Source organism: Poecilia reticulata, linkage group LG20, assembly GCF_000633615.1.
Source record: "Poecilia reticulata strain Guanapo linkage group LG20, Guppy_female_1.0+MT, whole genome shotgun sequence".
Taxonomy (NCBI): Eukaryota; Metazoa; Chordata; class Actinopteri; order Cyprinodontiformes; family Poeciliidae; genus Poecilia; species Poecilia reticulata.
Genome location: NC_024350.1, coordinates 3,301,530 through 3,316,052, shown reverse-complemented (window position 1 = coordinate 3,316,052; position 14,523 = coordinate 3,301,530). Strand labels below are relative to the sequence as shown.

The window sequence follows — 14,523 nt, the reverse complement described above, 5'->3', positions numbered from 1 at the left end:
CTAGAAATTTGTGTGGTTTTTTGGGCTTGCGCTATCCCTTGGGATTTGTCCCAAATTTACCCCTGCGCACCCACCCCTCACATCCCAGCTTCATCTGCCGGCTAGGAGAGAAGGAGAGCCATTCCTTGGCATAATGAAGCCCTGGTGAATGAAGGCTACATGGGGATCAGACTCGGATCGTGATGAGAAGGAGGCCGCAGATCAGGAGCGGGGCTCTGAGCCTGCCAGCAGCGCATTGCCAGGTTTTTACTTCATTAGCGTCATGGAAACCCAGCATTCCAGCCTCTTGTTTGGGAGCTGGGGCAGGAGTTGCGGGAGCAAAGGGTCGAGGTGGGGTGGTGTGTGTGTGTGTGGGGGGAGAATCCATAATGAAAACATTGTCAGATCGCTCACAATCGAGATGACATCTCGGTACTAAAACACTGAGCAGATGCTTCAGCGGCCCGGCTTTCCAAAAATAATGACAGCCCGTTTCATGTCATCCTTACCCCGAAATTTAAAGGAGTCACATATCAAACGGCCATTATTACAAGATATGACAATAAAGGCTACATACAAAAAAAAGATTTAAAACTTTAATGTAACTACAGGGAAAATGGGATTTTATGTGGGTGGTGTCAAAAATAAATTTGACTTAAATTTATTTATCTGCAATTGATCAACAATGCAAACGGTTGGTTACTTAAAATGAACATTTAGTGACTACTGGATGCCAGAATTATGGAAAAACAATATTCTGAATGCTCATCATGGATGAATTTGTAACATTGGTCCTTCCTGAAGAGAACATTGTATCACAAGGTAAAGTCTTCACAAAAACCAGTGATCTGAAATTATCTTAAAAAAAAAAAATCTGATCACTGCACCTCTAAAAAGGTGTAACAAAAGAAAAGCAGATTACAAAGCAGCAAAATAATAATAAAAACCGTGTAAAGCATTAGTGTGCGAACAAGAAAGGGGTCAAAGTACAGGCAACTGTCAGAGTCTGATGTTTATTTCCAAAGTGTCCATAGTTCATAGTTGGATTGACTTTTTTTTTTTTTTTTTACAGTTTTATCTGAAGCCTGAATGCACTGATGTCATCCAGAAGGCATGAAAAGAAACATTTCAGTTCTTCACAAGTCAAGGTAATAAAAAGCGATGATTAACATTGTTACAGCCGTCTTAAAAGGAAGGGATTCTTATTATTAAAGTACTACAAATGCATTGAGTTTATAATTTAACTGTTTGGTGTTCTTGGGTGGGCAGTGTAACATATTCCAGCACTTCTGTTGAGCAAAAAAGCATCACAATTCAAACATAGAAACAGCTGAGTTAGGGTGATGTACACCATATGTTACTAATCTCCTTTTGGATACTTTCTATCAGTGACTCAGTTCTTGGTCATCTCGAGCTTTCCATTTGGGCCTCGACTCAGAGCGACTGGGCGGCATTCCTCCCCTTGCAACTCTTGCAATGAATTACTGTAGGACTGACGTGAAATACATCCTTCAAACCCAAATCTTCTTGTGACCTCCCCGAACAGATCCCCACCTGGACCGGGTCCAATCACGTAGGAGAAGAAACGGGACACAGAACAGGAAAGCATTGACCGCCATCGTTTAAAAGCTTCATTTGTCCCAATCGATTTGACTACAGCTGGACATTCCTCGTACTCCTCCGACAAGTACCCTTATCCTTCATTCCCCTTAAAGGACAGTCATCGAAGGCACAACAAACGGGCTCCCTTCAGACTTTTCAGCTCTTTGTCTTAGCGCGACAACCAAATGCAACTCTGGTACTAATGACCTTTGTTCAAAAGTGATTCATTTTCAGCAGCCTGGGGGTGAAAAGCCACATTCTTTACCAAGCCATGTCTAAAACTGACCCCATTGTTTAAGTCTGAATTTTAGGTATTTGCAGCACTTTACGGTGGTCTTGACCAAAAGAAAAAGTCCACTTAACCTCTAATGCTTTGCAGGGTCACTGCAGATGAAGGGTCAGAATACGGCTTGGTATCCCCCCCACCTCTCTCTTCTCAGCATATCTCCTGTGGTCAGCACACCCCTTATCCCCCTTGCATCCCTAACCCCCTTTCTGTGGACAGACCACCGATGGCCCCCTCTGTGGATTAGCAGATTACATGCAGCTGGTAAAAGGCACGGGAACTTAGCCTTTGCAGACCTCTCCGGTCACACTGAAACATTCCCCTGGATCTTAAACCTTTGAAGCCATTTTTCCCCATGACTGCATACACAAAGAGCGAGAGAGACCCCTAGGCTAGACACACAGCACCTTACACCTAGACGGGGGGGCTTTCTTGTCGCCATGCTGGAAGCAACTGCCTTTGTCAAGCTTGTTAGCTTTTATTCAGTCAATGCAAATGAGAAAATATGATCAATGACGGTTGAACTCGCAGACTTCAAACTTGACTCAGATATTTGTATTGAAATGTTTCTCTCTCTCTCTCCCTCTCCTTCATTTCCCTCTCGTCATCAAGAGACAGGGAGCTTGTCTTTCTGAATGCATCATCCCCTCCACAACCACCACACGGACACCACCTCTACCGCCCAGCTCTGAAAGCTGGCATTCCAGCTATGCTTCAAGAAAAGCATAGCTGGAATGCCCCCCCCCCACATCCCCACCACACACACATACACACACACACACACACACACACACACACACACACACACCGTGTAACCTCTTGTTGGCAGCCAAACTGTTCAGGCATTTGGCTCAATAGCTGATCCAAAAGTTGTGTCAAGCAGCCAGAGAGTAGGGAGTCTGTTGGACAGAAGCTTAAAGATGGGGTGGCCTTTTTCCTGCACCTGTCAAGAGACTGTGCGGGGAGGTGAGTGGAGCATTTAGCTTTAGCCATCATCCTAATCCTGAGACAATGCTGATACAGCTGTCAAAGCAACAACAAAAACAGCTTCAAGAAAACAGTTTGTGCCGTGCGTCACAAAGAAAAATTTGCAGCAAAAGGGACAAACAAGTCAAACTGTTCTCAACCTAATGAAGATGGATAATGGGGCCAGTGTGAGCACAAGACTCTGCTTCACCCCTTCAATCAACAAGGTCATCAGATACAGTTTGTTGAGTGACAAGGTCGGCATCTCCTTGATGGAAGATGTATTTGAAGTAGGACTTTATAATGTTTCGAAGTGTTCAGCTACCTCTTGCTTGTAAGTCTTGTAATTTGGCAAATTCAACACCACACTGCGATCGCAATCTGAGTGCAAAAAACAGGACAGACTCGCCTTTTTTACCATAAGATCAAACATCGGCTGGTACTACAAAGCAGCTCTAACATTATCAAAGTATCTGCTGGCTATGTGTATCTGGAAACTCAGTCCTCATACGAGCCAAAAAATTATGATTTATTTATTGTGGCGCTTTGTATTCGGCCTGTCTGAGAAAACAAACATGTAGAGCCACGTTGAGCCACTGTTTGCCCTGAAGAAAGATTGGCTTCAGTGTAATCCCTCTGTTGGAAAACAACAAAGAGGTATTTTATAGTCCACTGATCAAGATAAAGGGAAATGAACTTTGAGTCAAAGTGTTTTAAATCAACTTATGTCACAGATGAGTCGTTTCCTTGTTTATCTGCAACACATCAGGAATAAATGTAAGAAAGAAAAAAAACAAGATGTCACAGACAGAGTTCCTAAATTTATCAAACGTTGTAAGTCATTAGTACAGCTGGTTATCTGTCCAATAACATCTTCGCTGGCCTTTCAATGAGTACCAAGCTTTAGTCGGTTTGAGGCCGAGCAAGTCACACGTGAGCATGACCCAATGTTCAGGAAGAGGAAAAAAGCACTAACACTTGGGGAGTAGTTTCTGCCGTCCTGTCAAAACAACAGACAGATAAGGGTGATAAAAATTATCCACCTTAACAACACGAGCAACTCACGAGACAGATGACAACTAATAGTAGTGAAGCTAAAAGTAGGGCACCTTGAAACAGCTGTAAGAGTATTGGCTATTTTCTGGTTTAAATCAAAGCAGTTATGTCATGTTATACATCTTTGTTTTAAGTTTGTGTTTTTAAATGTCATGACAGATAATCGCAGGAGACAAATGTAGCCACCACAGTTTATATTCGAATGTGTCAATCAGTTAATTTGAGTTAGCGCACATGCTGGAGGAGATTCTCAGTCCTCCAAGCGCAAACCTGGCTCAGTTTTCATCTCTGCTGATTGCATAAATCAATATTTTGGACATTATAAAAAAGTTAGCAGTAAATCCCTATAATGCTATTGACTTTTAATCCAAGGCATGAACAAGTGGAGAAGTGGCACCCCTAAGCCTATGTGTGGGATCGATTTGACATTTCTGTTTGTTTTAACCCAAAAACTACAATAAACTACAATATTGCTATTTAATCATTTTAACGGACAGACACCAGCTTTTAGTGTGACCTCCCTGCATCCTAAATCAGCTGTAAACAGACAAGAAGCACAAGACTTTTCCAACAAATCTCATCATCATCAGTCCCCAACTTCTCATAGGCAGTGTGGGAATCCTGAAGCTTGACCTTACAGAGTCACAGACGTTGACAGTCTCCTACAACAAAGCTGCTCCAGCAGAAAAAAAGGCAGCTATCATCATAAATCTCTAAGGAAAACAAAACAAAAAAAGAAGCGTAGATGCACTGAGAAGGTTCTCCCATGACATGAAAACATCTTACAAACTTGCCAGACGAGTTCAGCTTTATCACCTGTACACGGCATGCATTTATTACCCGCACAGGGCATTGTGTGTGTGGTCATGTCATGCTTTGTTTCTTCAGGCAGACGGGATAAATAGGTCTGCCATATGTCACAAGACCCATCGAGTTTAATCCCAGAAGGAAATTATCTGGTCCTTAAAACGAGGATCACCCAGGACAATTAAGCTAATGTAACATATCCTGAAAGGCTGCTTAATTAACACGAAGAGAGTTCAGCAGATCTGTGAGCACACCGAGGCTCTCTGACTGCAACGCGATATTCAGCAAACAACAAAGGCTTGTGTGGTCTTGCACTCGGGACAATTTACAGTGACTTTAAGTTGGGGAGCAGTAAAAAAGCCATAAAAGGAACTTTTTTTGGGGAGGCTGCAAAGCTTTTACAGTGGATCCCAGACCCAGTGGGGATAGACTGCCTAAAGTTAAACAAAGCTTAGCCGCTGCCATTAAGAAAGTCTGGAAGGGTTTGTGAAAAGACCCGAGCAGAGGCTAATTTTAGGCTGGTATTTCGTGAGGGGTGATTTAGAATATTGCTCGCTAAAATGGCATCAAGGCTTTCTCAGAGGACCCAGAGCAGAACCGCTTTCCCACAAGGCATTTGCATCAGCAGAGAATATTAAACCCACCTCCAAAAGGAGAGAACACGCTCATTTTCCCACGAATCAAAAGCATACCAAAAAGTAAACCAGACATCATGTAGGTTAAGTGACATTTCACATTGGTGACCAACAATTGTGCAAACATTTAGGCCGTTACTCACTGATGGTATGTTACAGTATGTCATTGCACAAGTCTGCTGGAAACATACTAAGTAGGTGTGTGTTAATCATTAAATTCCTGTACAGCAGAGTGTGTGCACAAAGAGAGCCGCTAAATCCCACACTGATTAATCGAGGACAGCTGTGAGTCAAAGTGAATCACAGAGAAACACGTAAGGGCTAAGTCAGCGTGAATTATCCAATAACAGCAACAAATTACAAAACAAAAATATGGCCAGCAGTCGTAGTACACTCCAGCTTTTACCAGTTTACAGTGCGCTGAAGGTATTTCTTGAAAGAATGCGAAACGAAGATCAGTTTAAGCTGGGTTCAGTGAGGCAGGACAAGAAGGTTTTCCAAGAACTGACTCATTTTCAGGACATACTATGCCCGAGAGCTACTCCGCCAGAGGGAGCTTTTAAAGTGAAGTCATGCAAAGCACAAAAGGTGCACAAGCTTGCTTAAAGAGAAAACTAATTTTGTTCATGTTGTTTGGTCATACAGGCCGTGAGTAGCTATAATTTGGAGAAAACTTCACTGCATGCGAAGGAGGCAGTCGAGCCAGTCGATTGAGGTTTGTTGAATAAGTGATGCATCTAAACCGTCACAGGCCACTGGTTCTCCAGGATCAGAGTTTGACACATGTCTTCTGCAATTTCCCTGGTCGGTTTGGAAATGTCGTTTAAAAATCACACTAATCTCTAACAGAAGAAGCTAAAAATAGCTTAAAATGTACACCAATTGTTTTTTTAAAAAACCTATTACAAAAACCCTGTTTAATAGCAGCTCCTCTCACTTGCAATGCGACGCTGTCATCTTTTCACATTGGAAATGAGGCACAAATCTTTGATCAGTGCATGTCTGAAAAGCATGAATAATTCAGCTCGGCTTGTTTCATAGCAAATGTCCAACGTAGATCCAATTATATAGAAATAATCCAATTGTTTAAGACAATTCAGATCTAACTGCATGCAGTCCAATTTGATCTGAATCATAATACAGTCAAATTGAGATTGTTTTTGGGTTTGTTTGTTTGTTAGTTGGTAAAACCTCATTAAGTATGTGGCTAAGTGGAAATGAACAACTTCCTACTTTCAGCAAATCAGACCTCAAGAGCAGTAACCATGGTGATCACGATGATTTTGATGATGGCATTTTGACAAAGTGTTATGTTAATTGCTCATTTCATAATTGGATACTCTATTATGTCTTTATGATGTAAAGCACTTTGAACTGCCTTGGAGCTGAAACTTGACCTAGCAGCTGAGAGAACAATAAGAGAGAGGGACAGAAAACAGACACACACAAGGAGAAACACTGGACAAGGAGTACTTTCTATAAGAAAGATAAACATAATGTGTGCAGTTTGTGACATAATTAGCTCGTGTAAATAGTTCAGTTCAAGAAAGAAATGCAGCTAAACACACAAGCCCTGGTCAAGCGTCATTTTCCATGGGAAAGGACCAAAAAATACACAAACAGTGAGAGATCCCAAAAGGATTTGATAAGAATTTATTACTAGTCTGGTCTAACAATAGATATACTTTAGAATTTAATTAGAAATAGGGTCAAAACCCTGCTGTATGCAGCTATAGCTAATACATTGTTTTGTTTTGCCATTTCTAGTCTTCAGCAAATGACACAAATGTCATGACCGCCACTCTGCCTGGTGGATTTCAAAGCAATAAAACACCTGATTACACGCCTGTTCCTTTAAGACCGGGTTATGCTTACAAAACAAATAACATGTTTAGCCCTTAAGTACATATTGAAACAAACAACAATCGTCTCCTGATCTCACGGAAAGCACCAATGCACCGTTTGGCTGTTGACAGACTAATCCCATGACGGTTAGCATCAGAGGGCCTCCCCAGTCCACACACTAGAACCACGGAGTCCATGTCCACAGCTCAACAAACGCCCACTGTGACCCTCGCTATGATCGCCCTTCAAAGTAAAATCATTCTCAACTGCTGACATGTCTCTCATAGGCGCTCACTAGAGCAGGTCAGGACCTTTCAAGCAAACTACTGATGATGAAATATCCCCCCCAAACATTGACTTGGCAGCGAATTACCCCGATACCCCATCTTCTCTGGCGTGAGTAAATAACAAAATCCTACCACGCCTCACCGACTGCAGCCACAACTACGGAGTCACTATGTAACAGTGTCCTTTTAAGGATAATAAGCAAAGCTTGAAAAATAAAACAAGGACTGAAGGGGGGAAAAAACAAAACACCCAGGGGATCAATCCTGCGGCAACGAGCTATTCTTGACTTGGGAAAGAAACGTTTGTGCGAGAGCTGCCAGATAGCAGAAGCATGCTCGTCTGGAGATGCCTCTCGGGGACAATGAGTGTCAGTCTCACATCACTGACCGTGAATGCGAGCACTGTTGCGAGGGGTACAGGGCCCTAAGTTGAATATAGTTTGTGACTACTGGCTCTGTGAAGTTGAGGGGAGAAGGGGCTGTGTCTGTGTGGGGGGAATAGGGGGAAGAAGAGATTTAGAGTAATGAGAGGTTTGAACTATTGTGTTGTTCTTAAGAGACAATATGGCCATAAATTAGGAGGAGAGTTGCATCTCATCCAATCTCTGCACAATCTGGTCACTCCCACGGATCGGTTTCCGTTCCTCCATAGTAGACGGGAGTCGTTCACAGAAACGTTCGCTAAGTTAGAATGTTATCAAAACGTCTATAAGAACGTCATCACCATTACACACAAATGGATGTGTTATAGTAGCACCAATAAATATTGTAAAACTTTAAGTCAACAAAAATGTTGGCTTATTGAAGACCAGTTTCAGTCTAATTTTCAAAAGTTACTTTTAATCTAACTAACAAGCCTCGTCTTAACGTATATTCTAATTGGCTGTACAAGATAGCAATGTGGCTGCTTTTACCCAAATCTGCCCCTTCCTGTAATTAGACAATAATAAACCATCCCAGGGGAATACTTTGCTTTTCTAACACATGCTGGCATGCATTTACGGTAATTCAATTTGGGAAAAAAAAAAAAGAAGAAAAGAAAAGAAAGGTGTTCTCGCTAGACCTATAAACCGTTTGAATTAACAGCTCAGGGGACTGACAGGCGCTGACGTTTCAGTTCAGGATGCATTTCACCAGCAATCATAGATAATTATAATTTAGAGTGAACAGGGGATTATAAACTGGTTTCTCAACGGTTCCTTAGCAGCAAAGCCAAACTGTCTAAAATGACAGCTATGCAACTGGGCCACATAGCAGGGACCTGTGCTCACACGCTGTGTGCCGATCCCGTTTAATCTGGTTTTAAACAGACTCAAAACTGCAACTGTATCTGATTATGCCAGACTCCAGGCAGACAATACACAACAACCACGAGGGATCAACTTGTAGCTAAAGCCTTCTTCTGCTCCATAAAGATACAGGTTTAAATCTCCTGGCCCATGGTGGTTTACCGCGTCGATCGCAAGTCTGCCAACATGGTTACTGAAAAGTTGCTCAAGCTGCTCTGTGTAGGACTGCACCTTTCCTAATCTTTTGAGGAAATAAATATAAAAATAAAATAAAATAGGACAAACAAGAAAAATCTGAGATTTCCTTTTCATCATGCTTTGGGAGCCATGGTGCTGCTAGTGAACAAAAATGGCCGACACCACCATGTACTTGACTTTATATCAATTAGGGCTTTCTTGAGCAAAATATTGTGTTTTTTTTTTAAACATAATCTCTGGTACAAGAATTACTGGCGAGTTTTTTTGTTTGTTTGGGTTTTTTTTTTTTTATCAAAAATTGAGGATTCAATGGTTTTCCAACAAGGTTCCCATGCCAACAACATTACAGATCTTCAATCAGACTTAAAAGTGGACATGAGGACAAACGGAACAAGAGAACCAAATACAAATGCTGTGTGTATGGGGGAAATTTAATCATGTCATTAGTAAGATTCTTGGCATCACTTCAGGCAAAATAATGCTCAATTTACCAAATGAGTTTGAGAAGACATCTTGAACGCTGCATGAGACTTTTGCAAAAATCAAGCAAAAATGATTGGTTTATTTACCGTACTGTACGGCACAACGCAACGTAAACTTGGCTACGTTAAGGCGTTTGGCTCAGGTTTGTAGCGTAGACTACCATAAACAAACTGGTTTAGAGTTGGTTTGCTCGGCACCCTAATGCACAAACCAACTGCACCATCGGGGGAAACGAACCAGAGTTCACCTAGAATGAACTAAAACACCTCAGGAATGAAAACACCTTTACTCCAATCGGACCAGAACACACAGTTCCTGTTAAGAAGCTAGAACATTTTTTTCAGCCTCACTCCAAAACAAATGGTAGATGAGTAATGGTTATATATCTGGTCTATATCAGTCATCCCTTTCTCAGAAGAGCAAGAGGGGATAGAGGATGATTTTTAGACCCTTGTGGATATAGAAAAGTTCAGTGGATACGATTATTTTCACTTGAAACTATCATCCAATCGCCCAAAATTAAGAAATCTGATCAAATTTATTGATGCTTCAATGAAGAAAGATTTCATTTGACTTCACAATCACAAGCTTTTTACACAACTTTACTTGGATTGATAATCACGCCACGGGGGACAGTTAGTGCATCATTTCAAGACAACTTTTAACTTTTCCCTCAGTGGCGTTTTGTTACTCTGCTAAAATAAACATCGTTTTCTGCTTTACAGGAAAAGATAAGAACTAAAGCAAGACCGAGATAAGACGGGTTGACTGACCGCACGGCCAAGGCCGCCACGGGACAAAACAGGTAGCCAGGCCCAGCTGTAGTGTGCACTGCGGCGAAAGCAAGAGTGTGTGTACACAAGAGAGAGGACGATGTCGATGGCTACATTCCGTTATAAATCCCGTTCACTGTGCTTACACTGTTCAGCGGTTTTTTTTGTTTTGTTTTCTTGCTTTCCATTCGCCGCTGCTGAAAGCCGTGACTTCAACGAGAAGTATGTGACTTATGTGGGGGACAAACAAAGTGACAAGAAAGGACAAGAGAGACATGTTGTTTTGGTACGGACCACTGACACCAGATCGCTCGGCTCGTATTTGAAAGTGCACACACTCACACGAGGGTAACATAGTGACGTTGACGTGTAACTGATTGCAAAGCCCACATCCACATGGCTGTTGTGGAAACAAATATTTCACAGGTCCCCTCCAATGATACTTGGAATATCTGAAAAAGTTCAGCTAAACTCCGATTAGGGTGCTGGTGTGTGAGTTTGTTTTTTTTTAAAACACACCGTTTCAGCCACTTTCCATCAACAGCAGAGAAATATAGCAAAAGCAAACACACGAGATGCAAAGACAGCAGGCTTCCTAACACACCTTTGGAGTTGAACACCTCTTTGAGCTGCAGGAGCACGTCGGCAAACTTGCGCACGTCGCTGACGAGCTGCATGATGTAGTTTGGATCGGCGGGGGCGGCGTCTTGGTTGTCCGAGGTGACCGAGTTGTTCTTGGCCAGCCTGGAAGGGCTTCCCGACCCCAGGCTGGAGCTGGAGAGTCGGGAGATGCCTAAAGTGAGTTTATTCCCACCGACACCCCCGCTGCCTCCGCCCGATCCACCCGATCCTCCGCCGCCACTGCTCTGACGCAGCATGGCTGCAAGCATGCCTTTGGGGTCCCGCGGCCCTGGGACCTCAATCCCAGTTTCCCTTCGATTCAGCTTCCGTGTTCAGACCAACCGCTGCTGTGCAGGGATGGAGGACGCTGTCAAAATGAAAGAGAGAGCTTTATGAGCGTTAATCTGGTCAGAAGCAACGGCAATGTTATGAAATTATCAACCGCTTTATGGCAGTGACACATAAGACTGGAATCTGTTTGATTTGTGCAATACATGACATAATACATCACTTTTCCTGCCATCTCCTGTTCTTTTCCTGTCAGAAAATGATGCAAGAACTTATTTCAGCCATTTGCTTATGTATCTTTCACTAGTAAATCTTCTAAATATTCTTTGAAATTCACAAGGAGAATCTACAGGGACTAACTATGCAGTGGAGACAACCAATTACTATATATTTTAACAGTTAGAAATGATGCATACTTATTGTAAAGAGAAACTAATTGAATCCAAAGGATTGGGATTGCTAGTAAGGATATTTGAACCATTTTTTCTACTGCTAGTTTTATAAGATCACCAATAAACATAAATCTGTTTATATCTCCAAAAACAACAGAATATAATTTTTAGTAATATTTGTTTCTGTGAGACTTTAAGCAGTGATAGACTTAATCTAGAGACAATAAGAATAGTTGAATTTTAAAATATTTTGTCATCATAGTCATCATGTCAATAGATGTCACACAATAGTGGTGAGAACGTTTTAGGTGAATATTTACATCTCCCTATACAGTTCATAACGTCCGCTTCATTTTGAAATGTAAGGCATTGCTTTGAACAGGTAAGTAGGTCGTTTTATTGTGATGCGATGACATGTCATTAATAACAGCCCCCTGTTTATAGTAAAGACAATGTAACACAGATCACTGGCAGGATAAACCCTTTAAGGTTAAAATAACTTGATTTAGATCTTAGACGTTCCACTTTTATTTGTTATTTACATATAAAAATATATTATTTAATGACACACAAACATAAAGTCTATTTAAAGTATATTTTTGGAGGAGAATCAGTGTGCTGTGGAGGTGTTTCTGCGCGTAAACACGAACAAACGCACCACTTCATGAGAAACCAGACACCGTCATTATTTTTAACGTTTTTCTTGAAAAAGTATATCAAATTACTATTTATGTGGTCTGCTCACTAAGGATGGACCAGTTCAAGTTGGCAAATTACGATTTTGAATGTCGGTGTTCAGTTGAACAGAAAAATTCCAAGTTAAAACTGACGTAATTGTTACGGACGCGCATCTTTCGTGTTTTAGCGTACGCCAAACTAACGTGTTCTCGATAGAAAAAGCTAAAGGCAGTTTTCCTAAAAGTAATACGGGGGTACATTTAGAAAGAATACAACACACACAAACACTAGCGTATGAGTTGTCTAAAATAGAGGTTGCTAAAAGTGTGTTATTTGTGAGAGCATAAATCTCTGCTGATCGCGGTATTCCGCTAACTGATCAAATGCTTTTTAAAACATTTCTTATAGCTGAGAAAGTAAACGTACGCACCTGCCGTTGAATCCTCAAACATTACAGGGAGGGAGGGAAATATCCAGAAACAGAGAAAAATCCGATGACCAGAACGGAAAGAAGTTACTTAATCCACATGGACACTGTGATATCCTTGTCGGTTACAGTCGCGACGTAAACGCCGGTAAAGTGCAACTCAGTTCCTCAGAGTGGGAGCCCCTTCCGACCCCATGTGATACACACCGCTACTGGTTGGTGAGCGTGAAGGTATGCACGCGCCGTGGAGTTACGTACACAGTCCTACGAGAACAACAGGTGCCCCGAAGTTTAAACTGGTGAAGTGCAAAAAAAAACAATGCTCGGTACATCCTGTTGAGCCTTTCAAAATAAATGCCTTGCAGAAATTAGTCGCCAGCAAGTAAGTGTCCTTTGCATAATTGTAATGAAACGGGGAAACTCAGATAAATTGATTCGACAAATTAAATTGCTGTATAAATAAATAAATAAATAAATAAATAAATAAATAAATAAATAAATAAATAAATAAATAAAAATCACGGACCTTAGTAAAAACAAGCCAAATCTAATTACAAATACAGATTAAGGTTAGTCAATCAAAATATTCTAATCTAGCAAGTCCTAGAAGGGTTTAAAATTAGACTCGCTGCAAAATGTCTATGAACGTTTTTGCTGAACTCTACATCATCCGGCAATGACTTTCTTAGCTTCACTGAACCAAAACTTTGTAATTTTTTGCTTCAGTGGTCGAGATTGCGCACAACGTCAGACTTTTAATACATTTAAGAAAACGTAAAAACTGGATTTTAATCATTTTTAAAGCATGATACATTTTGTACGCAATATATTTAATGTAAACCTTGATAAGGTAATATCTTATTCTTTTTGGCCTTTAATAAAATATTTCCAGTATCAACATAGGAGCCCTAGGCGAACATCGCTCACTGATGACATCTGCTGGAAGGTTAAATGTAGTGCAGTGAAAACACTAAGGCGTCATCTGTAAAGTTTCATAAAGAAATGTTTGTTTCAGATTAGTTACTTTGCTCATTTGAACTTTAATCAGACTTGACTAAATGTGTTAAATGATATTAAAAAACGTTAAACTGAAAAGTGTAATCCTTTTTTACCTGTACTCAGACAGTAAAGTCATGTAAGTAACGTTACAAACCACAACTGCAAGTGAATAGTTAAAATCTGCAAAATTCAGACCTCCTCAAAAATACTTACTGCTTATAAATGTCTTATTGATACTACCAAAGCAGCTACATCAGCCTTTGGGGACTCTTTACTAATGAAACTAAATTTATTGGATAGTGAAGATGGCATAAACGCTTGCAACTAACGCAGTTCCTAACTAAATAATTTAATATATAACCATTTAATTTTCTATACGTTTGTTACTGTTTAATTATAAAATACATTGCCGATGTCTTGTTGTTTATTCGCTCTCTGACATGTGCTTATGTTACTAATTCAGTGAACATAGGCTGTATTTAAAATCTAAAACAAAATGGGGTTTTTCGCGGCTTTCATTTTGAAACTCTCCCAGGTGACTTCCTGTTGTCGCTCTTCCTGGTGTAGGATTTGAGTGAAATCCCTCCGCTTGGCAGTTTGTTTTGCATCTTCTGACCTCCTTCATTCTGTGGCTGCTAGCTCAAGTCATGCGGAGCATTTAGCAGCCTGTTACAGCTCGGACGGATGGCTGGAGCCATGTCTTCCCAAAGCGTCCCCGCTTCAGGGATTCAGGGGCTTCTTCTCAAACTTCATGAATTACTTTCAGATGAAGACAGTCGCTCTGCAGCCCTGAAATGTCACGATATAATCGGTGATCTGGGGCAGGAGTGCATGCTAACAACCACTGAGAGTGAACTGGGTAAGAGAGGTGGTCACATAGCCAATCGGCGCCAAACTCCATTCAGAGAATTA

The 14,523-nt window shown here is 41.1% G+C and overlaps 2 protein-coding genes across 2 annotated transcripts in view; one reads left to right on the top strand and one right to left on the bottom strand.

Moving 5' to 3' along the window:
- Window positions 1-12,897, bottom strand: part of arhgap29a (Rho GTPase activating protein 29a) — a 36,158-nt gene extending 23,261 nt beyond the window's left edge. The window contains exons 1-2 of the mRNA XM_008438338.2: window positions 12,616-12,897; window positions 10,811-11,194 (exon numbers count right to left, since the gene is read on the bottom strand). Of these exons, the coding sequence (XP_008436560.1) occupies window positions 10,811-11,096 (286 nt within the window). The 5' untranslated portion in view covers window positions 11,097-11,194; window positions 12,616-12,897. The remainder of the gene's footprint in view (window positions 1-10,810; window positions 11,195-12,615) is intronic.
- A 1,276-nt stretch (window positions 12,898-14,173) lies between these two features.
- Window positions 14,174-14,523, top strand: part of prkdc (protein kinase, DNA-activated, catalytic subunit) — a 38,219-nt gene continuing 37,869 nt past the window's right edge. The window contains exon 1 of the mRNA XM_017301973.1: window positions 14,174-14,470. Coding sequence (XP_017157462.1) covers window positions 14,296-14,470 — 175 coding nt within the window. The 5' untranslated portion in view covers window positions 14,174-14,295. The remainder of the gene's footprint in view (window positions 14,471-14,523) is intronic.